This window comes from Oreochromis aureus, linkage group 1, assembly GCF_013358895.1.
Source record: "Oreochromis aureus strain Israel breed Guangdong linkage group 1, ZZ_aureus, whole genome shotgun sequence".
Taxonomy (NCBI): domain Eukaryota; kingdom Metazoa; phylum Chordata; class Actinopteri; order Cichliformes; family Cichlidae; genus Oreochromis; species Oreochromis aureus.
The window spans coordinates 35,581,770-35,605,175 of NC_052942.1; the positions used below are offsets into that span (position 1 = coordinate 35,581,770).

Consider the following 23,406-nt stretch of genomic DNA (forward strand, 5'->3'; position numbering starts at 1 on the left):
TCCTTAGTTTCTAGCATCATTAAAGTGGTGGATGATGATGTGAAATGTCTCTGAAGTTTAAAATCATAAAAACAACTTTATGAACAAAAACACCAGCTTGAAAATCCCACTCACGGTTTTAGGTATGATTTGGGTAAATATTCTGTTTTTCATCGGGACCACATTTAAAAATTCCTGGAAGCACTCCTGGTGCTGGGTTTCAGCGAGTCAGTCAAATATCTATAAAGATCTTTAATATGGCCATCTTAGAAACACACTTCTGGTCCAACCCACTTTCTATTCGCATCATCTTTTTGTCAGTGGAAGCCAGTCGGAAGAACCACCAAGAAGCACCGAGTCCCAGTTAAAGATGAGTAAAGTTTATTTTGAGCTGTGAATCCTGCAAAGCTTTAAGAGGAAGACTGTGGAGCAGGAAACGAGCGGTCCTCTGCATTTTCATCTTGGTTACTGTGCCTTTTATGTTGAAATCTTGTGGCGGAAGTCTATTTTCCTGGAACTCCCTCTACTTAGTCCCTTTCCCTCTCAGTCAGTCTCTGCCGAACTGCACTCCAGCTTCTTGTAGCAAAAATGAGCGATAAAGGTTTGTCAGACGAGGCTGTGGCAGCAGTGTGTAAAGATGGAGACCCGATCACTAAGGTAAGACCACTGTAGCCCCTCATGGAGGTGATCTAAATTTACATATTGACAATAATTCAAACGCAACAGGTTAGCAGCTCCCAAACAGGTTAACCCGCTTTTAATGCTACGTCCAATATCGGACACATTCCTCCACAAAATTCGCGGTTTTGCTCTCGTTTAGGGGCGATTCGTTTCTCTTCGACACAGTTTAAGGTGCTTTAGTTTATGATGTACCTAAAAAAGAAAAAGAAAAAAAGAAACCAAAACGCCATGTGGTTTCATGACAGGCGGATGTGAGTTAACCTTTCTAGGTGAACCTTCCAGTGGCTGCTGTCGTAATGAAGATAAAACTCGTCATCCAAGGCGTGCGTAAAACAAGTCTGTGCGTAATGGAAGAGCCGCCTGTACTTTTTAGAAAAGCTGCCATTTAGGTGCGGTGAAACCAGAATATACTCCGCATCCTGTTGCGAAAAGTTGGCAGGAATGGGAATAGCTAATGTGGTCAGCTTGTGTCGCAAGCTTTGGAAACTGTCCAACAAGTAGGCTCACCAGGCGTCCCGCTCATGTTTCGTAGTTCCACGTTTTGATTTTGGTTGTAAATCACAGAAATGACACACATTTGAGTCTCATAAGAAACCTTAAAAAGAGCTCTACTGTTGAGCCTGTGGTTCCCAAACGGTGTGCATTTATAAGGAGTAGGTGTGAGGTGGAATTGAGGAGTGGTTTGAGGTGTGGCTTGGGGTTTTATGTCAACCACATATTATTACTATAGCTGTACAAAAAGCAGTGAATGAAGTTTACAATATAAGTACACGTAAAAGGCTCTGATTTGTAGTGAGTTTTCTCTTTCTCGTGAAGAGAAAACCACTTAAAGAAAACTTGCTAGGAGAAACTGCAAACTAAATTACCTGTATTAAGGTTTCAGCCAGGCTAGGGATTTCAGCAGCCTTCAGCCGCAGTGCATCTTTGGTTGGCAAGAGTGAAATAATGCCAGCATGATGCCAGGCAAGTTTAATCAGCACCTGGAAACCAGAGAAAAGTTAGGCACTTCAAAAGGCTGTTTGCCTCCTCATCTTATTGCTCAACTCTATCATCCTCTGGCAGCACAATCTGAAGAACTGACAATATTCCAGAATCATAACCAGGCTTTATGTGTGTGTGTGTGTTTTAGTCTTGATGTTTTGTCCTGCCGTTCGGTGTGTTTTGGGCACAAAAAACACTTCTGTTCATCTGTGGATTCCTCCTTAGAGAAGCCCAAAGATGTTTGACAAACAGAACAACAGCACATGAAGTAATATAATAGTTAATAATAAGCCCTTAATAGTTAAGAATACTTACATATATATATATTTTGATCAGTGATTGTTGATCAATGGTCATGGTAATTTGCATAATTATGATTAAGGAACTGACCTCACAGCCCATTGCTCCTTCAGTGGGCTGGTTTCAGTCATTATGCAAATGTACTGTTTATAAGATTTTGGGAAACCTGCAGTCAGCTGAGACTGAAAAAGTCACTTGGATGAGTGACGAAACGTTTCTCCCACAAAACGCTACGTCCAGATGAACAGAATCAACTTTTGGAGATTTACTTTCCTGGATGATTGAGAATGCATCAAGACTTATATATACACTTCTTCAAATATATTTATGTTCTATTTAAATTTTGTGCACCATGTAAGTGAGTATAACTATATAATTTTGTATAATTTGTTGTGCTTGCATAATGACAATAGTCTTGATTGAGTCCAAAGGCTGTAAAATGAGCTTTATGTTGAATCTATGCGTATAAGAAGTTGGAAAACATGCATTCAATTGAACAAAGCTTATTCGTCCTTCACAGGTTTCATTGCCAGACCTTTGTAAGGGTCATCATTCATATGTTTATTCTTTAAGATGCTTGTGCCTTTCAGCAGTAGCAATGCATTTCATTTATTGAGATCTTAGTAACTTACCGTTCATGTTATTCACTGGATAGATGCTGTTCCCTCCACTCAGTCTGTTTTTGAAGTCACTACGGTAACGTGCAGCAGCCCTCTTACCTTCCTGTCTGTATGGCTTCAAGTGACAGTAAATACACATATGAACAGAAACAAACCTAACTGTGTAGCGGAACTAAGCGGTTCCCTCTATTTTTCTTTAGCTGTTTCTGACTTTTTGCTCTGGCTGGCACTCACATGCTTTGAAATTGAAGTTTAGGGTTTGCCCCCACGTGTAAAATGTGAGGTTTGACCTGAGAAATAAAAGGCACTTTCTTTTTCAGGGGCTTTCCACTTTTGCTTTGTTGGTTTAATGTGTGCTGTATGAATGATGAACTACTAGTACTGAATGTAGCTGGAAATATGAATGCTGCTGTGATGCTATCTGGGGAAATATATTGCAGCTGGGGTGTTTGTAGAGTTTCTATAGATATGAAACCTTAACACAGAAGGAGGAAGGGCACAGGAAGGACAACACACAGAGATAGGACTTAACTGTGAAATGCAGTCAAAGAGCAGAAGTTTGGTTGTCATACACGTCAAACACAGAAATATTCAGCATAAAGACCAGACGCCCACTTTACCACATTTACAACATTTTCTTATATTAACTCTGATAATTTCACTAATCAGGTGACACAAGATTGTTTGAACCACTGCATATCCATATGTTAAACACCTGCAGCCTGGTGTCCCATTTGAAACTGAAAATGTGTAACAAATAGTGTCAGTTTGTCCACCAGTACGGCTTGTATGACTTACAACAAAAATAATTCAATTAATCAAAGAGCTCACAATCAGATTGACCCCAAGCACTGAGTAAAGATTCAGTTTACTTCATGCTGTGACTGAATGCTGTCGTTTAAAAAGAAAAAAACCCTAATTTCTCTCGTACGCAGAAAAACAAAAACACAGCAGTCTAACACAATCTGACACACTGTGTGGAAGAGAGAAGTTTGTTTTTGAACAGACAGAAGTCCATGGTGACATGTCAGTACTGTTTTTATAAGACTTTAAAATCTAATTTGAACTGAAATTGAAAAAAAGTACAACAAAATAAATACAAACAAGCAAACAAATATCTGTTAGCAATCAAACTGTTACGTCAGGCCCAAAAATTCACAGTTGGCGTTTTCCAGTTTCTCATTCTTTGTGTTTCAGGCATTCTCTTGCAATGACTTAAGTGTTTTCACAGTGATGGTGCAACAGTTTAGTAATGCGGACCGGACCACATTCTAGTAAAAACATGGGTCATCGTCAGTCCTCAGCATTTAAGCTGTAAACAGGTTTTGAATTGAAAATAAGGAAGTAAATCTAACTGAACATAGTCAAATTTGACAAGTTCAGCCCTATGATGCTGACCGCGTGTGTTTGTGCGCTTGGTAACACAGAGGTTACACACGCTGCTGAGTGCCAGGATACAAATTTTTCTCTAAACGGAGCCAGAGATGAGGATGGCTGTCTCACACAAGAATGAAATGTACAGTGCTTAACATCATAAAGAAATATAAAATGATTGTCTTGTACTCTGCTTGCTGTTTGGTCTCACTCGTACATTTGAGGAACTAAATGTAACGTGACAATCTGAGTTTGCTTTTTGTTGAATGAATCTGAATTCCTCTGCAGTTTAAAGAAACAGTAATTTTCAGTCCTGTCATATTTGTCATTAATTGATACTGTTACTTACCTTGAAGAGTTGTCCCTAATCTATTATTGTGTTTATGTGTTAGGATTTCATGATGCAGCAGACGATGCTGAGGGTTAAAGATCCGAATAAATCCTTAGATTTCTACACCAGAATCCTTGGAATGACGTGAGTATCTGTGCAGGCTTCGGTTTACTCAGCTCTTGAACTGAGTTGAATTTGTTTAAATCTTTTTATTCGTCACTCCAAAGAAAGACATAAAATCGTTAAATGTGTTTTCAAAATTTGTGTGGACGTTTGTAAACTGTTTTCTCTCCAATGTGTGATATCTTGCAGGCTCCTGCAAAAGTTTGACTTTCCCTCGATGCGTTTCTCTCTCTTCTTCTTGGGCTATGAGGACAAAAAGGAGATCCCTGCAGATGTGAAGGAAAAAACGGCCTGGACCTTCTCAAGAAGAGCCACCCTCGAGCTGACACAGTAAGTGTGGATATTAGATACTACCAGGAACCATCCATCCATCCATCCATCCTCATCCGCTTTATCCGAAGTCGGGTCGCGGGGGCAGCAGCCTAAGCAGAGAAGCCCAGACCTCCCTCTCCCCAGCCACCTCCTCCAGCTCATCCGGGGGAACACCAAGGCGTTCCCAGGCCAGCCGAGAGATATAATCTCTCCAGCGTCCTGGGTCTGCCCGGGGCCTCCTCCCGGTGGGACATGCCCGAACACCTCACCCAGGAGGCGCCCAGGGGCATCCTTGTCAGATGCCCGAACCACCTCAACTGGCTCCTTTCGATGTGGAGGAGCAGCGGCTCTACTCTGAGCCCCTCCCGGATGGCCGAACTTCTCACCCTATCTCTAAGGGAGAGGCCAGCCACCCTTCGGAGGAAGCTCATTTCTGCCGCTTGTACCCGCGATCTCGTTCTTTCGGTCACTACCCACAGCTCGTGGCCATAGGTGAGGGTCGGGACGAGATCGACCGGTAAATTGAGAGCTTCGCTTTTACACTCAGCTCCCTCTTCACCACGACGGACCGGTGCAGCGTCCGCATCACTGCAGCCGCAGCACCAATCCGTCTGTCGATCTCCGGCTCCCTTCTCCCATCACTCGCGAACAAGACCCCGAGATACTTGAACTCCTCCACTTGGGGCAGGAACTCATCCCCGACCCGGAGTGGGCACTCCACCCTTTTCGGCTGAGAACCATGGCCTCAGATTTGGAGGTGCTGATCCTCATTCCCGCTGCTTCACACTCGGCTGCGAACCGTTCCAGTGCGAGCTGGAGGCCCCCACCGATGAAGCCATCAGAACCACATCATCCATAAAAAGCAGAGATGAGATTCTGAGGCCACCAAGTGAAAGCCCTCCGCCACTTGGCTGCGCTTAGAAATCCTGTCCATAAAAATTATGAACAGAATCGGTGACAAAGGGCAGCCCTGGCGGAGCCCATCACCCACCGGAAACAAGTCCGACTTATTGCCGGCAATGCGAACCAAACTCTTGCAACGGTTGTATAGGGATCGAATGGCCCGTAACAGTGGGCCAGACACCCCATACTCCCGCAACACCTCCCACAGGACACCCGAGGGACACGGTCGAATGCCTTCTCCAAGTCCACAAAACACATGTAGACTGGTTGGGCAAACTCCCATGCACCCTCAAGTATCCTCGAGAGGATAAAGAGCTGGTCCAGTGTTCGCGACCAGGGCGAAAACCGCATTGTTCCTCCTGTATCCGAGGTTCGACTAACGGACGAACTCTCCTTTCCAGCACCCTGGCATAGACTTTCCCAGGGAGGCTGAGGAGTGTGATCCCCTATAGTTGGAACACACCCTCCGGTCTCCCTTCTTAAAGATGGGGACCACCACCCGGTCTGCCAGTCCAGGGTACTGCCCCTGATCTCCACGCAACATTGTAGAGGCGTGTCAACCAGGACAGCCCTACAACGTCCAGAGCCTTCAGGAACTCGGGCGGACCTCATCAACACCAGGGCTCTGCCACCGAGGAGTTGTTTAACTGCCTCAGTGACCTCGACCCCAGAAATTGGCGGGTCATTCCCTCATCCCCAGACTCTGCTTCCTCCTCGGAAGACGTGTCAGTGGGATTAAGGAGGTCCTCAGTATTCCTTCCACCGCCTGACAATTTTCTCAGTCGGCGTCAGCAGCGCACCGCCAGCACTATACACAGTGCAGGTAGAGCACCGCTTTCCCCTCCTGAGACGCCTGACGGTTTGCCAGAATCTCTTCGAGGCAGTCCGAAAGTCTTTTTCCATGGCCTCTCCGAACTCCTCCCACACCCGAGTTTTTGCTTCAGCCACTGCCTGAGCCGCATTCCGCTTGGCCTGTCGATACCTGTCAGCTGCCTCTGAGTCCCACAGGCTAACCAAGCCCGATAGGACTCCTTCTTCAGCCTGGTGGCTCCCTTCACCTCTGGTGTCCACCATTTGGTTCGGGATTACCACCACGGCAGGCACCAACCACCTTGCGGCCGCAGCTCAATGCAGCAGCTTCGGCAATGGAGATGCTGAACATGGTCCATTCGGACTCAATGTCCCCAGTCTCCCTCGGAATGTTGTTGAAGCTCTGCCGGAGGTGTGCGTTGAAGATCTCGCGGACTGGGGCCTCTGCTAGACGTTCCCAGCACACCCTCACTACGCGTTTAGGTGCACCGGGTCTGTCCAGCTCCCCTCCCCGCCACCTGATCCAACTCACCACCAGGTGGTGATCAGTTGACAGCTCAGCCCTCTCTTTACCCAGTGTCCAGAACATATGGTCGCAGGTCTGGTGATACGATTACAAAAAATCGATCATCGACCTGCGGCCTAGAGCATCCTGGTGCCACGTGCACTTATGGACACTCTTATGTTTGAACAAGGTGTTCGTTATGGCCAAACTGTGATTTGCACAGAAGCACTACCAGGAACAAATTCACTTTATTGCATTGTGTGCATCTTCAACTGTTCTGTGCATCTTCTTCAACTGTTATCTCCTTCATCCAGTGAAAATGATCCTCGGTTGTTAAAATGTAGTCACAAACCTAAAGTTAGTGTTGTAAGCAATCAAAAAGCAAGCAAAGCTCAAATTGGAATATTTATTTGAATCTGTTCTTCCAGTAACTGGGGTTCTGAATCCGATGACAGTCAGCCTTATCACAATGGAAACTCGGATCCACGTGGCTTTGGTAAGCCTGCTTTCTTGTTGTGTTGAGTTGATAATGTATGTTTGTGTTGTGTCTGCTGCTTTTTGCGGATACTTGCGTGTCTGTCTGAGCAGTCTCTTTTACACTTCACAGGACACATCGGAATTGCAGTTCCTGATGTCTATGCAGCCTGCAAATTGTTTGAGGAGCAAGGAGTCACGTTTGTTAAAAAGCCCGATGATGGTAAGATGTGACATATTTGTTCAGGGTTATGATTCTTTAATCATAGTTAATTATGTAGTAAATCAATATTTTTTTCCACATAATAATTCCTAAAGTAGCTACATCTTCTGCACGGGGTTACTTTTAATTTAATGACATGTTGATAGCAGGTTTCTGTAAACCTTTAATAGCTAATATTTAATATTTGTACTAATATGAAATTTAATTATCTTGTATTCAGCCTGTCTTTGTTGCACATGTTTAGTGCTTTTCTCCAGTCAGTACTTACAGTTTGTTTCCCACCCTCCTCTCTGTTATATTTTTTATTCCCCCTGCAGGTAAAATGAAAGGCTTGGCCTTCATTCAGGACCCTGATGGTTATTGGATTGAGATCCTAAGTCCCAACAATATGGTGCCCATCACCTCCTAAAAATGAACCTATGCGACCTTCTTCAGTGTGGAAGCTCAGGCTTGCTGTGGGCTCAGGGTTTCAGTGGGAGAAGATAAGATTCGGGAGGGGGGGCATAAAGAATTTAACATTAACACCTGCTGGAGAGCTGAGAGCATACAGAGTGGGATTACTTGCACAATGGCAATCAGTGTGTCCAAGCACAGGATGGACTGTTCTCACACAGTTGATCAGCGTTTTGGTTACCTTTGTTACTCCAGTGACTATTTTCCTGACTTTGTCAGTCATCATCATGTTCTATGTTTTCAAAAAGTGATGTGACAGAAAAACGGTATTACTTTGCAATAAACATGAAAGTCACAGTTGATACAGATTTCTGATTATTTTTCTTTCTAAAGGTGAAGCAGTGGGTAATTTTTCATAACCAACTTACATTTAAGTCAGTCACAATCACAATTTCACCAAGGAACAACAAGATAATCTGGGAATTTTATCCATACTTATCAAAGTTGAAAATGGATGTTTTTTAATGTAGGAATTAGTTGTTTTCTTGAGAAAATTAAAATGAGGTCTTAAGGTGACTAAGGCTGCTTTTACTAAATAATGATTGGTGGAAACATTTGTGATGGTTTGAGAGATTTTCTGTAATTTACACTAAGTCAGTTCAAAATTAGGCAGTAATGACTTAACTGAGGCTGTTATATGTGAGCTCAGATTTTGAAAATGTTTCCTAAAATTATCTTATTTAGTATTACTTTGAACAATTTGGATGCATTTTGCACCAAATAATTCCAAATAAAATCTGTGCGTCTGTATTTTTGCTGAAATAAGAATGTGATATTTCATAAGTGAAGTAATTTGGTTTTGATTTGCTAACAGTAATTTAGGCAAAAAAAGAGAAACTAATAAGTTCACTTCAGTTATATTTTTGCAACTTTTGGAAACGTGCATTAAATTAAAGGCGTCTGCACATTTTCTCTTTGATTCATTCCTGCCGTGAAATTTCTTCAGGACTTACATTTTTTAAGTCGACTATCTTTTTCCCATTACTTTTTTTTCCCTTGCTTTGCAGCATAACGCCTGTATAACATCTTTGTCTACACTCAGTCTGTTGGCATAAAAACATGCACATCACGACTGCTCTTTGTACATATAATTAATATACAAGCATTATGACATTCATAACTAAAAAGGTCCAAAGCAACTGAACTAAGCGCTTATGTTGATGTGACCAAACTTATGGATTAATTTGGGACATCTATTAAGGGACTGTTTCGCATCCACAAACTATCATCACAATTTCAAAACTATGTGGTCAAAGAATTGCAATGCAAATTCTGTACTACTGCACCTGTACTCATTACTGCATTGGAGTGGTGTGACATATAAAGGGTCTCCTGCATATTGGGCCAGTTAGGCTTCATCTTAATTGCCTAGTTGAACAATGACAGAAAAATCTGTTTGGCACATTTGCTCGTCATAAGTTTGCGGTTCAGACCCACACAGGATCAATTTGACAGTATTTTATAACGCTCATAGGCTGTGTGTTTTGTCCATGCAATCTATCAGCTTCAGACCCAGATGTATTGTTATCTCTGCTTTCCAGCAGTGTGAATTCATTTAGCCTACAGGGTCTGCAGCCTGACATTACAGGCAAAACAAGAAAACAAGATAACTTTACAGCTACACAAATGGCTCTGTGATAAGCTGGTCGAACTTGGCCTGTTTGAACTGTCAGAAAACCCAGGGACCGGTCCAGAAGAGTGGCAATACGATTCCCCCCCTTTGCCCCCACACGGGGATCAGAGTGCGGACAGCCTGACAGGGCCAATCACTGGATCTGAGCTCTGTTGCTGTGTGTACACGAAAACTCAGTTATAAAGTTTTAAATATGTGAATAGAAATTTTGTTTTGTTGGTAACGATCTGTTAGATATAGTGTGTAATCTTTCGGATCTTTGGACATGCACATCTACTGAATATTTGCTTTAATAGACACCAGAAAAACTATTACTATAGTGAGTGTTTATTTCTGCAGCCCTCCACTGTTCCATTTCTGTTTGTACTATGACAAGAAATTGTAAGATGCTATAAAGTATCCTCACTAAGGGGAGATTTTTTTTGTTCAGTTTTATTAATGCAGAAAGTGAATCAATATAAAATGTTGTTTAAGGCTTTCAACACTATTTTAATGCAATTTTCAGAATTTCTGAGTTTGTCTACTAAACTGCTCTCAAATGTCATGTGAGTGTTGTGGTGACCTGTCTTTGCTTTATTGGGGGCAACAAAATCACAATTTTGGAGGATGCATTTTTTGTCATTTTGTTTTTAATTTATATTACTATTATTAATGCTGTAGTGTGGTTGAGGGATGGTGGGCCTCTTGCATCCTCTGTTGTCCAGCCATATTTTTTTATTTTCTGTTTTTATTTGTTATTTTTTTAACCAGATGATTTCATTAGATTGTATTCTTCACAATTTGTCAGATATCCACGGCTGTTGAATCTATGATGGGTTAGATTCCTCCTGTGACACTTTGGGACACCCATATTTTCTTTCTTTTATTTAACCAGTTGAAAGAGAGCCGGAGGAAGTGATAATCTGGAGAGCATCAGCTACAAACAACTTTTTCCCGCTTTGGAGTTTTTCTTGGGAAAAGGCAGTGTTATCCTAAAAGTGAGGGCTTATAGATAAGACACAAAATGAACCTTTCATTATTTCTTTGAATATGGCCTCCTTTACTTATTTGAAAACTCCATGAACCTCCGTGAAATTTTTCCAATCAATACCAGACTCTAAGATTTATCTCGTAAAAAGTGACTATCAAGAGAAAAAGATTATTTTTTTGTTGTTGTATGGTTTCTGGGTTTCTTCATTATTTACCCTTAAATCACATGTATGTGAACTAAGGTGAGTATGTCCTAAAACTTGATGTTGAGATGGAAGGTGATGATTTGCTATGATATAAAGGGACCAACAAGAACATGAAGAGTAAGAAAAAGGTTTTGTTGCAAACTATTGAAGTAAATGTTTTTTGTAAATTGCTTTTCCCAACAAAGTGGGGAAAAGCTGTGGAGAAGGAAAATTTGGATCCTACCTATCCTAATCTGTCTACGCACTTTTTCTTTTCTAAAGTCTTATTTTCCTTCTTGACTTTCATACTGTGGAATTTGGAATCCATCAGTAGGGGGAGTCAAGACTAGCCATTTACATGTATACTGTAGGTGTGCTTTAGGTTAAAGGAAGGCCCTGTTTGAGCTTGTGTGCCACTAGAGGGTGTTCTAGTACTAAATTAATTGGACATTCAACCACTGTGCCTTAGAGACATCAAATACTCTTGAATATATCCTAATTTTTACATATAATTCTAAGATCTTCATTTACATAAATGTGCCTCCCTGGTTTGCTTAAATATGCAAAACTAGACTTTTTTGTCAGTTTAATTTCAGTCACATTACAGTGAATAGCTGCATTCTTCAAGAGTCAGAACCTCGGAGCTTCCTCTGCACATCTCCTTTTTGTATTTTTAAGATTATATGAAGGATTTGTTATTGAAAATGATCAGAATTTACACTGTGCTTGTAAGCATAAAAACATTTAGAATGTTTTTAAAAATGGCAGTTAAAAGGACAACACTGTTTACATTACAGTACATCTTCAACTCAACGAATCATCTCCTCTGACAGCCATGAATAACCAGCTGCTTGTCCAGACAATCCCTCCCAAGTGAATTTTACTCATTTGCACCTTAACTCTTGTGATGCTTGTGACTATCACCCATGCAACGTTATGGGCTATCAACACTCCTTGTGCCACAGTAAGAATGACAGTTTTAAATTTGTATGACTCCCCTCCAGTCTATAGAGTCAATGAAGATGTCAAAAAAAAAAAAAAATTCTCCATAATGGACAACATCTCACATCCTCTGCACAGTGTTGTGGTTACCCAGCAGAATGCTCTAAGCCTGAAACTAAGGGGTTGGTTGAAAGCCACAAGTGGTCCATCTTTCTTTATTGCATTTATATAAATCAACTTTCTGCTGAAGTTGTATAATTTCAGAACTTCGACAAAAACTAATTCAAAGCAATTTTGTTCTTATTCTGAAATTAATATTGCATTATAGGAACCATCTTAACCAGAGACTGACTCACATTAGAATGCAGATGTAAAGGTGCTAAAATTTCCTAACTGCATGTCAGGATAAAAACCAAGCCGTAAAATTGAAGGTGGTCTCGGAAGCCCCCAGTAGTAATAATGCAGTAAGACACTGATCAAACATAAGTTAAAAAAAAAAAATCACCTCTAAAGCTTTGTTTCAAGGCTTTAGAGAAGATTTTTAACCACAAGAAGACCTCCATGTTGTTTCCCTGCTTTTTCAGTACCCACCTGTTTGTGTTTATGCATTTGTGCAGTGATATGTGTGGGTCTCTGTTATTCTGGCTCTCGGCTCCACTCATCCTGCACAGTTGCTTGCAGTTAGCTCATTATCTCCTCATCCTGCTCACCTGCCTCTCAGCTCATCGCTATGCAGTGCATGTACTTCTGCTCCTCGACTGTTCTGTGGTAGATTGTTGTTTGCTAGACTAACAAACTTTTTTTTCTCCTAGTAATTTAGCTTTTAATGTTTTCCATTGTTATCTTCCTTTAATTTCATCACCAATTTGCTTTCTCTCTGCTCAGTTTCATGGCTGTTTGTTAACAATGCCCAAACAACCTCACTGTGCTGTGCCGATCCCTCGCTCCACACACAGTACATCCTCCAGTGCTGTCCTTCCTAGCAGCTACTTTGCCATCTGAGGCTGTTGTGCTCCTGGGAACGCTCAGAGTGAGAGATTCAAGAGCAAGCTACAAATACAGCAGAGAAAACTTTAATTGAAGAGTTAATAAGGTGGAGAGTCCAAATCTGGGGAGTAGGAAGCAAAGATTGTTCTCTTCTGAGAGCTGGCTGTCTCTCTAAAGTCTAAACTGAGCAGCCAGACAAAAATAACCTTGGTTGAGGAAGTTGGGTAGAGCAAAAAAACAGTGACTCAGTTCTGAAGCAACTTACAAAGCACTCAGCAAAGATTAGAGAACCTGCTAGATACATTAGCCAGAGGCATTTTCAGGATTTTTTTAAAGGGTGTGGCAAAAGGTAGAATAAGCAAAGCTGATTGAACAGGTCTTCGTGGACTTTAACTGAAGAGTGAAATTAAACGTAAAACTGAAATATAAAAGGAATTTTTTAAAAATCGAGATTTTCTGATAAGAGAAGGTAACATTTTATTAACTTGCTTCTTTTCTTGCTATGGGATATTTTTATGGTTTAAAAAATAATTAATGATAATTAATTTTCATTAATATAAAAATATTAATGAAAACAATTCTAGCCAAGCGTAACTGACAACAAACATTATATGTTGCACCACAGTTTTTTTTACTCTCCTCTGCTCTCTTGACTGAACCTAGAACATCCCTGTGTCATATCAAAGTTGACTTGAACTTCTTGTGCGTTTTATGACCAAACAACTTGATGACGAAGTGAGTCAGTGCACCAAACCCTGTGACTCAGCTCAACACGTGAAACATCCAGCTCAGCTATTTCTGTGTTGTCCCTCTGAACCTGAGATGACCTGCTCAGTTTGAGTTATCACTTCATGATTCCACAGAGGAAGGACAGCAGCGAACAAGCTTTGGCTCTCTGGTGAAAGTGAGACTAAAAATATTTTTAAAAGGTCGTTTTAAATTTAGAAGCCTTTACCACTCGCTACCTATTCCATCAGATGAGAACTGGAAATGTGGAGTACATTTTCTGACATGTTTTGCCCACAAAATGTACCCGATTTCACAGTAAATAAATAAATGTAAACATAACAGTAATAAACATTTTTTTGCTTCTTGTGTGAATTTGGCACTATATCTTATATTTATTTATTTTTTGTGAGAACATCCACAATTTTAGTTATACTCAGTCTTTCTGTTGTAGTTTTACCATTATTTTAACATGGCCTTTGGATTTGTACATCCATGTATTCTATACATAGAAATGCATATACTGTTTCTCCTCTTTCCAGGCCTCTGAGTGTTTGCCCACATTTTAATTAATGAATCACAGCATCTTGTTTAAAGTTTTATTTCTTCCAGTGTTTTGGTGGATGAGGTTGCAACATGTACTTGCATTTTGTGTTTCGCAATTTAAGTTGCTGCAATTTCTCTCCTGTGGCCTCTTTAATCAAAAGCTACAATTGATGCTGTAATTAGTCATTTCAATGTCCTTCACCAATTTAATCCATTTCAGCCAGCCTGTATATGTAAGTAAATAAATGCTCCTCTAATAGAGTAAAAACAGGAGTGTTTTAAAACCAACAAAGGTTATCATTAAAATTACATTTTAGCTCACTGGAAAATTTGGTATCAAGAGATTTAGATGCTTGGGATCCTTAGCATTCATTTAAGAAAACAATTTAATGTGTTTACATTGACCCAATGGAAGAAAAAAAAACACTATCACACTGCCATACATTCTCAGATTTACATGGTATAAGGAAAGTCAGTTAAACTGTAACATGGGTAGATACTGATGCCATTTAGGCTGACACTGGGTGAGTATCGATAAGGATGACTTTTGACAGTTCAGCATCTTCAAGAGTGAAAAAAATGTCAGAAATATGACAAAAGAGCAGAGTATGAGAGAACAGTGAGAGAGCCTTGTTCCTCAGTCAGCTGTGCAGTTAGCAGTAGCAAAGTAACAAAAATGTCTCTGACAGCTTTGAAAAAAAAATACTGTAGCCTATCAAAGCGATTTCACCTGAGTAAAGACAAAATAAAAAAATAATACAAAATCTGTAACTCTATAATTAAGAGACGCAGTCTTTGCATTTGTCTCTTTTCTTAACCACTTATCCAACTTGAAAAATGGGCCTGAGTGGGTGAATTTGTGCTATAGTGGTCTGGCAGAAATCATGTCAACAGAGAAGTGGTGACGTAAGGACGAGGAATCCCTTACTAGTATTATTTGTATTCTAACTTGTACAGCACTTTAGGAGCACCCTTGCACTTTATCGCAGATTTGCAAAACAATAACGTTTGCACACAAGAGTTTTAATTATTTATTGAATATTTATTGAGTATTTTAATAATTAGCAGGTAGCCTTTTGTTCCAGGTCCTGCACAGCTGCTCCTCATCAAGAAGTATGGTGGGGGGGCTTTCCTGTGAGAAGGAAATAAGGTCTACTTTAAACTTGGGCAAATAATTGTGCAAAGTCTAGAGGTAAAGGTGGAACAAAGAAGTTGTTGTTAAGATGTGATAACTCACCTGTTTTTTCAGTGTTCTCTCCAGGGTTTATGGGGAAATGTTTCCCAGGGTTGTTGTGACAAAGTGGATGAGCAGTTGTAATGCTCTCCATTTGTCCCAGATGTGTTGACCTTTTTTTTTTTTTTGCACATTATGCACATTATTCTGTCTCTGTATTTATTTGCTATGATTTTCTATTTGTCAAAGTAACATTGCTGCACTAACTATCCCGTTTTGTGTTTTTTTTAATCTAAGCATTCTGTTGCTGGCAAACCAAACATTCTGCAAATTAAGGCAAATGCTTAGTTACATGTTTCTATATATTTTATTACGTTACAGATTAAGTGATTTGTTCATACCTCGTTCTTTCTTTTCAGTCTACATGTAGGTCAGGTGTGGGGAAAGGCCCGCCTAGCATTTCCTCATTTTAAAGTGCTAATGATGTCACACATGACATCAGCAGATTGATGGTTTCTTTTACCATAGAAATGCTTCCTTTTGTTTGTTTCCAGGTCTGAAGGGATTCATTGAATCTTTTTTGTTGTTGTTGTTAATACAGCCATTTAGTTGTGTAAATGTGCTAATTAGAAGTGTGAGGAGGTTTTTGTCATTTTTAGTCAACTATGTGAGTTTGACATCACTTAGCTCAAGTGAGTGGTACTGGCCGGACTAATTGAAAGGAGATTGATGGCCCTATGTATAGTCAGTCTCTGCTAGACTCAGATGAGGAGTGTTTGAAAGGCTTTGAGGTTGTCTTTGTTTTGTTTGTTTGTTTGTTTGGGGGCTCATTCAGTCCAGTCCACCATACATACTAGTGGTGGCGGTAATGCACCAATCAGTTGTTTGCCAACCGCCAATAACATTTAAGAAGAAGAAGAAGAAGACTCAGATGAGCGAGGCGAGCTGTGTTACTAAAGCCATGTACTTTTGAGTTTTGTTAATTAAGTAACTTTGGGGGGGAAGTTTTGTTAAGTTCCACTGTAAGTAAATTGCTCACCTTTGAAAACCCAAAATGTCTGTGTGTGCTTCCCTACCACCTTCCTTGACGTTTGAATCTGACTACTTCACAGGGGTCCAGACACCATTTAAAAGTTCCAGGAGAGGCCATGGGTTAAGGGAGTTTGGGGAATTGTTGTGCTTGGGGTTTGGGGCATTTTTATGATTGTTGAGCTGTAAGTGTAAAATATAAAATATTTAATCATATGAAAATGGTAAAATGTTGGTGGGAAGTTAGAATTTGGAAAACTCAACTGACAGCTGCTAAATGCTGCCCTGTTACAGGTGATCAACTTCAGAAGGAAGAGGACGGCTACACAGCCTGTATCTATCATGGGATAGTATATTAATGTGGCGGAGGGGTAGAAGTATATAATATGGGATAAAATATCTCTTATTATTGAATAGCCCACTCCTGAATGCTTTTAAGTGAACCAGAGATTATAGTAATTTATTAACAAGTAGTTAAATGAGATATTAAGCATCATTACACCTCAGAAAGGAGCCTATCAAACTCCTACTACTGTGGTGTTGTTTATTTATAGCCTGAAGTTAACAATTTACTTTTAGCAACAATATCTTGCTGAACTAAATATGCAAGTAACATAAATATTTAAGCTTATTTTAAGCATTTAGAGATTATTTTCTACAACAATCAAAAAACAAAAAAACAAAAAAAACAACAGGGTAATGCCAACTTAATAAAATAAAACCAGGTCTGTGACAGCACCACATGACATCACACATGTGACTGGCTCTGCCACTGATTGCCTAGCAACAGTGGGGAGAAAATGGAACCACTCCTCATTCACTGCACTCACTCAGGTCGCAGCAATACACCTGCCAGGTTTAAAAGAAGATCACATGAATGATTGTTCAGACGAGATGAACCAGCAGATAGTGGTATTTATGTTTCCCCTCTTTCCTTTAGGTGTTACAAATGTGCAGATTGCAAACACTGTGATGTTCATGCTCATTTTTCCTCACTCTACCCCCCCTCAGATGTGGCAGCAGAGTGCACTTCTTGCCATCATCTTCGTAGATTAATTTTGACTTTGCCAGCCTCACGTGATTCTTGCTCAGCTTGATTGATGCACAACTTTCTGGACCTGCTGCTGCCTGCAGAAAAAAGCCACACTACAGAAAATATTCCATATTCCTGAGTATTTTTTACATAATGTCCATGGAGGTCTGTAGACCACATCTTATGTTGAAATGGACATGTTAATTATTTTGCTGTCATTGTACATCTGAGTGGTAATTGGAATGGACGGCATAAAGCTTTCTCCCTGGCTTGGAGATAATATGATATGGACAGCATATGTGAGCTATGAAGGCGGGCTAGTTGAAGCATGTCATTTAAATTAGGTTAAATAGGACAGCTTAAACTGCAGTTTGTTAAATAATCAGAAACACGGCTGAAATAAAATAACTGAATAAAGATAAGGAGGATATTTAAATAGGGTCACGGAGTGAGGAAGCATAAAATAGATGCAAATTTACATTGCATCTGGGTTATGTTGTAATGCAGGACAACATGTCTGAAAGCCACTCAGGTTATTATTCTGTTCTGCTTAAGACTTCTTACTGAAACATACATGTCCTGCAGGAGATATCCTGGGGTTTGGTAAAACAGCCCTGCAGGAATGGTCTGATATTTTAGAGGGCAAAAGTAGATAACCGTACAAAGTCTTATATATTTTATTCATTTTTTTTAATCTGGAATTTTTCTTTCTGTTGGTAAATTTTGAATTCAAGAGTGATTAGTTAGCATGACAGCTTCTTAAATCTATATTACCAAAGCATTACAATACTTGTATAATAAAATTGAAGAGCAGGACTATAAAAGGAGAGTTTACTCAGTGTGCAGTGACAGACCAAGACAATTTTTTAGAGCTGGCCAGGTTGAGAGCATTAAGTACACTGGAGGATGAAGGATAGGCTCCACCTTGTGCTTTTAACTTGGTTAAGTGGTTAAAGAAATGAATTGGTGCAACTCCAGTTTAAATGAGAATGTTGTTAGCTTTGTATTGGACTTTACAAATGGTTGTGTTGGGTGAACAAAAGGATAATCAGTATGTAGTTTGTAGTGTTCGGCCCTTGGCTCCTCTTCTGCTGCTATAGCCTACCCACCCACCTTTACATTTAGGATTAAGAATACTATACCCACCATCCTTTACATTTAGCTAGCATATGAAATCAAATATTAGTGTGTTGATTGTTTTGTTAAGTTCAGTTCAAAGAAGCCATTCTGTAGGTACTACTGTATTTTGTTAATTTATTGATTAAATGTTAACTGGTTTGGTTTTAGTACCATCACTTCAAAGATCAAAGATCCTGCATCACAAACAACAAAGCCACATTTTTACATTTTCAGTATCTGTAACTTTTACTTTCAGGAATTTTGTTAAGGTTCTTTTAGCCCATTGGTTGTTTGTTTCCACCACAGTTTAAAGACCTTCATGGTAAACACACCTTGCACTGATTAAGTCTTTTCATGCTTCCACTTGTCTTGAGAGACCATTAACTTGAAAGTTACTTCCCTAGACCCTGTAGACCCTGGTCTCTGGGGCTCAAGCACAGCTTTCTTTTATACTTTTGTGGGAGAAATGGAAATGATGCATTATTCTCTTGAGAACCTTAAAAAAGGGACCTCACATCTTAGAAACCCAAGAGTGTCATCCTATTGGCTTGCACTGGCTTGTACTAGTATCATACTTCTGAACTTAAACATTGATTATAAATAACATTTTTCCCGTCTATTTCTTTCATTCATCTGACTCCGATTACTCCTCAGCTAATACCACCTTAAACATAATCAGATTAAGTTTTTGTTATTTGATATAGTTTATATCTGATTATTGTACTGGCATTGTTAGAACATTTCTCTGCTATTTCCTGCCATTTGTTAGATAATTTGATTATCCATTTTGTCTTATGGATAATATGTGGATTATCTTGAAGTCTCAGAGGTAACACTGCAACACTTTCCCCCCCATCATTATATTATGAATATGTCAAAGGAAAATTGTATATATGTGAGCTTATCTCTACTATATTTAAACTAATAATAGGAAGGATAGCAACCTGTAAATTGGTATTAACAATGAAACAAAATTGGGTAGACAACCATGCCCAGAATGAATAGAATGAATGAAAGCAGATAATTCACACGAAAACATATTAAATAAAATAGAGAGATGCATAAGGTATATTAAGGCTGTGTCATTGTTCAGCCAAGGAAAGTGTGTGAAAAGGTAAATGTCTCCAGCTTGGGAAGGGGTGAAACTGCAGATCACCCCCAGCCCTTGATGGATACATAATAAAATATAAATTAATAAACTATTGTATATTAGTAATATAGTAGTATATTGTAATATACTATTGCTGTTATAAAAAAGGAAAAACAAAACAATAATAACATTAATAATGACATACTATTAATAAGAAGAGGCACCTCAGTCAGTTATGATGTGAGGTGGATAATTGTAATAATACTTGAGTTCAGTACAAGCACAAAAGTTACTGTGGATTAAAGTGAAAATGAGTTTAATGTTTAATAATCTCCATCCGATCAACTTTAGGGCAGCCAGGTGTAGGTGTGATGGACCTATGTGCAACCATGGGAAGGGGAACCCTCCTGGTTACCTTGACTACAAAGCTCACCCTTACAGGACCACAGAGAAAGACTGTTATGTCTGCTCGCACATGTCGAGCATATTAACACACCCAGCCATATATGGGAAACACCCTGGAACAAGTGCACTAATTCTGATCTCCGACCACATCTTCAGAATGACTTTGTAAAGTGCACAATGACATCAACATCCTCCTCCAGGAAGAAGCGCTCAACTTTAACAGGTTTTAAAGAGACTGTTGATCGTCGTTGGACTTTTCCTGATTTTATTTTGTTTTCTTTATTTGAGTTATTCCTTGTTTAAAAGCTGTAATCTCACAGATGATAAGTTTGTCACTCACAGCATATGCAGATGTACCAAAACCGATGAAGATCATGAAGACTTCTTTTCCTATTTGTTTCATGAAGATGAAGTGCAACTAATGATGTAGTAACTGAAAATGTGAAAGACAAGTAGTTACTCACTGATGAATTGTACATTTCATTTTCTGATCAACAGGAGGGAATGTCAAAGGAAAATTGTATATATGTGATCAGCTCCATGAAATGTATTCCTTCATTTATCATTAAGCACATGTCTACCTGACTTTTCACCTAGTAACTTGTGTGCAGCTACTGACTGCTTCCTGTTTTCAGAGAACATTTAGATGTAAAGGGAAAAACCCGCTGCTCTGAGTGATGTTGTTACCTTTGTACACACACACACACACACACACACACACACACACACACACACACACACACACACACACACACACACACAGAAAAGATCTTGTATAAATAAAGGACGCAGACAGTCGTGGGGTGCAGGTCGTGCGTCGTGCAGTGTTTGTGTTTTCTAACTCAGATGTCTCAGTTGAGAAACGGCAGGGTGATCTAAAGTAATCCCCTGTCAGAATACAAGAATAATCTACAGTTACTGTAAATCACTGGCTTCATAACACATAGTAGTAAAATGTCAGTTGAGCTATGAACTAAAGACCGTCTCTAATCAGTGTACATTACGATGGGCTGTGAAGCTGCAGTTTCACTTAGTTGGCTGTCTTCTCCTGGCAAGCCTTATCTTCAATGTGATTACACTGCAGTCTGAAGAAAATCTTTTTACTTGGTGTATGCTGCCAACTCAGCGTTTAATCAAGGCTCATGCCTATTCTTCAAGTTAACTACATCACTCAATAAAACAGTTTGATTTAGGTGACCTTCAGGTAAAGAAAATTATGGTACTGAAGAAAAGATGCTCATGTGCCAATGTTTATTTTTTTGTATCATTTTAGTATCTTATTTTATAGCAGCAGTAGATTACTAGAAAAAATCCTATTTTTGGCAATTCTGTAGGTAGAAAAAATTAAATTGCTGATGAGAAAGGTCAAAAGACTACAGCTGGCCCTGTTTGCACTGACAGAGAAGCTATGATAAGTCAGGTAACTGGTCTTCACAGCTGTGAAAAGTAGGAAAACAAAGTCCCAGTGTATCAGAAAACACAACACGTCTGACCTTGAGGGGGGATGGGCAACAACAGCAGAAAACGATGTCGCATTGCACTCCTGTCAGCTCAGAACAGAAATCTGAGGCTGCACATTTTGGTGTGAATATTTGGTGTGAACAGCTTTAATGCATGAAGCCAGCCTGTCTTATGTTATGTCCAGGTTGCCAACTGTGATGTAATTCTGTGGAGAATGTTTTCTTTTCACTTTGGGTGCCTAAATGCCATTTAATAAAGATTCTAAAGCCAAATCCTCCTTGAGAATTGTTCTTGCATGTGCGTCCCCTTATGGCCACAGTTTTCAGCATCCTCTAGTGGCTACTTACCATGAAAATGAACCACATCAAACCAAAACTCTTCTCAACCTAGTTTCATAAACATGAAAATGAGTTCAGTGGGTTTCAGTGACCTCCCCAGTTGAGAGATCGGAATCCAATAAAATACCTTTGGGATGTGGGATAATTGGAGATTGACAGCATAAATGTCCAGATGACAAATCTGCAGAAACTGTTTGATGCAGTTCTGCCCAACCCAGAGCAGAATCTGAGAGGACTGTATCAAATATGAACTGTTTAAAGCAAATGCAAGCCTTGGCATTCCAACAAACTGCGAACTGGGAAACTTCAGCTTTCCTAGATACACACTATTTTTCCAGATACTTGGTATAAACAATGGTGCTTGAAAGTTTATTTAGCAGAAAGTTTGATTTTTCAAGTAGTGAAGTTTTTGAGTATGCACACCTGTTTAAGGAGAGTTGTCTCAGGGTTGTGAAAGCAGCAGGTGCAATTATATATTGTGGATTGCTGAAGTGGAGGGATTCATAATGAAGCAATAAATTCTCTTTTTGAAAATGCCCCGGATTCACCTGTCATCCTTTCATCCCGTTCATTATATTCTGGCTGAATCAGACTCTTCCATTGACAAACTTTCATTCTGACCACGATTTTGAAGCTTATCATTGTAAGAGCTCCGTTTTCTCTATATATTTCTTATGATAACACCTATCTATGTCACAGCAGACAGTCATGGAGATACAGTAAAGTTTTGCCAAGCAAAACTGTTTTTACCAGCCAAGATTTCAATGACCTCTTTCCAGAAAGGACTTAACGTAACTTGTGATAATACTTGAGTTCAGTACAAGCACAAAAGTTACTGTGGATTAAAGTGAAAATGAGTTTAATGTCTGTGGAGCTGAAAAGGTTGTGGCCTGTTTGGACAGTAGCCCAGAGTGTGTCAACATAAGCCAACAGTCAGCACCAATCAGCTTCTCCGTTGCTTTGAACAATGGATAATCCTCCACCGCAAATTATTAGAAAGTCAGGGATATAATGACATTTAATTCTTCTTTTTCTGTGCCTTTTTGTTGAAAACAGCACCAATAATTAAAATGTATCATCCAGCCTTTCAGTAATTATATGAAATATTTGATTTCCCCTGCATGAACAGACATGCTTCTAATTGAATCTTTCATTTATCTTTCTCTCTGGTAGAAGACAGAACAGCTGGTATTTTCATAAAAGTTTTCTATAGGAAAATTATTTTCCTTTCTGGCGCTTAGTAAAGCTGCAGCAAATAATTCAGAGTTCATGTCTTCATATATGAATTAACATCTGCTTCTACAGGTCTTTACAACTGAAGTGCATCTTATTATAGCTCACATTTTCTGCTCAGGTGCAACTTCCAGTGGTGGTAAGGGGATAAATAGATGCTTTTCTCTCCGCTGTTAAAACCAGATGCCTTATCGTATTGTTAAAACAATTGTTATGAAATGGAAAAAAAACGGAACAAAGGCTTAACAGCTTTCCCACAATTTCATTCGGTCTCATCAACATTTCCATCACTTTTTGCTCAATGCAAAGGAGTCAGATATTTTTTACATGCAACGCTTTTGGTTAAATTGCAGATTTTCAATTTTGCAAAGCCATTCTGCTGCTAAATCTTTGAGCAGTATCAAAAAGAAGGCACTTCCCCCCAAGATTTGGCACTGAATGCATTCTTGAGTGCTTTTATTACTTTG

General features: G+C 39.6%; 1 protein-coding gene across 1 annotated transcript; it reads left to right on the forward strand.

Moving 5' to 3' along the window:
* The first annotated feature begins 369 nt into the window (after window positions 1-369).
* On the forward strand, window positions 370-8,371 carry glo1 (glyoxalase 1). The gene is made up of 6 exons (XM_031746516.2): window positions 370-636; window positions 4,328-4,410; window positions 4,579-4,719; window positions 7,348-7,415; window positions 7,527-7,616; window positions 7,934-8,371. The coding sequence occupies exons 1-6, from the start codon at window positions 568-570 to the stop codon at window positions 8,023-8,025; spliced, it is 543 nt and encodes a 180-aa protein (XP_031602376.1). The 5' UTR covers window positions 370-567; the 3' UTR covers window positions 8,026-8,371.
* The last annotated feature ends 15,035 nt before the right edge of the window (window positions 8,372-23,406 follow it).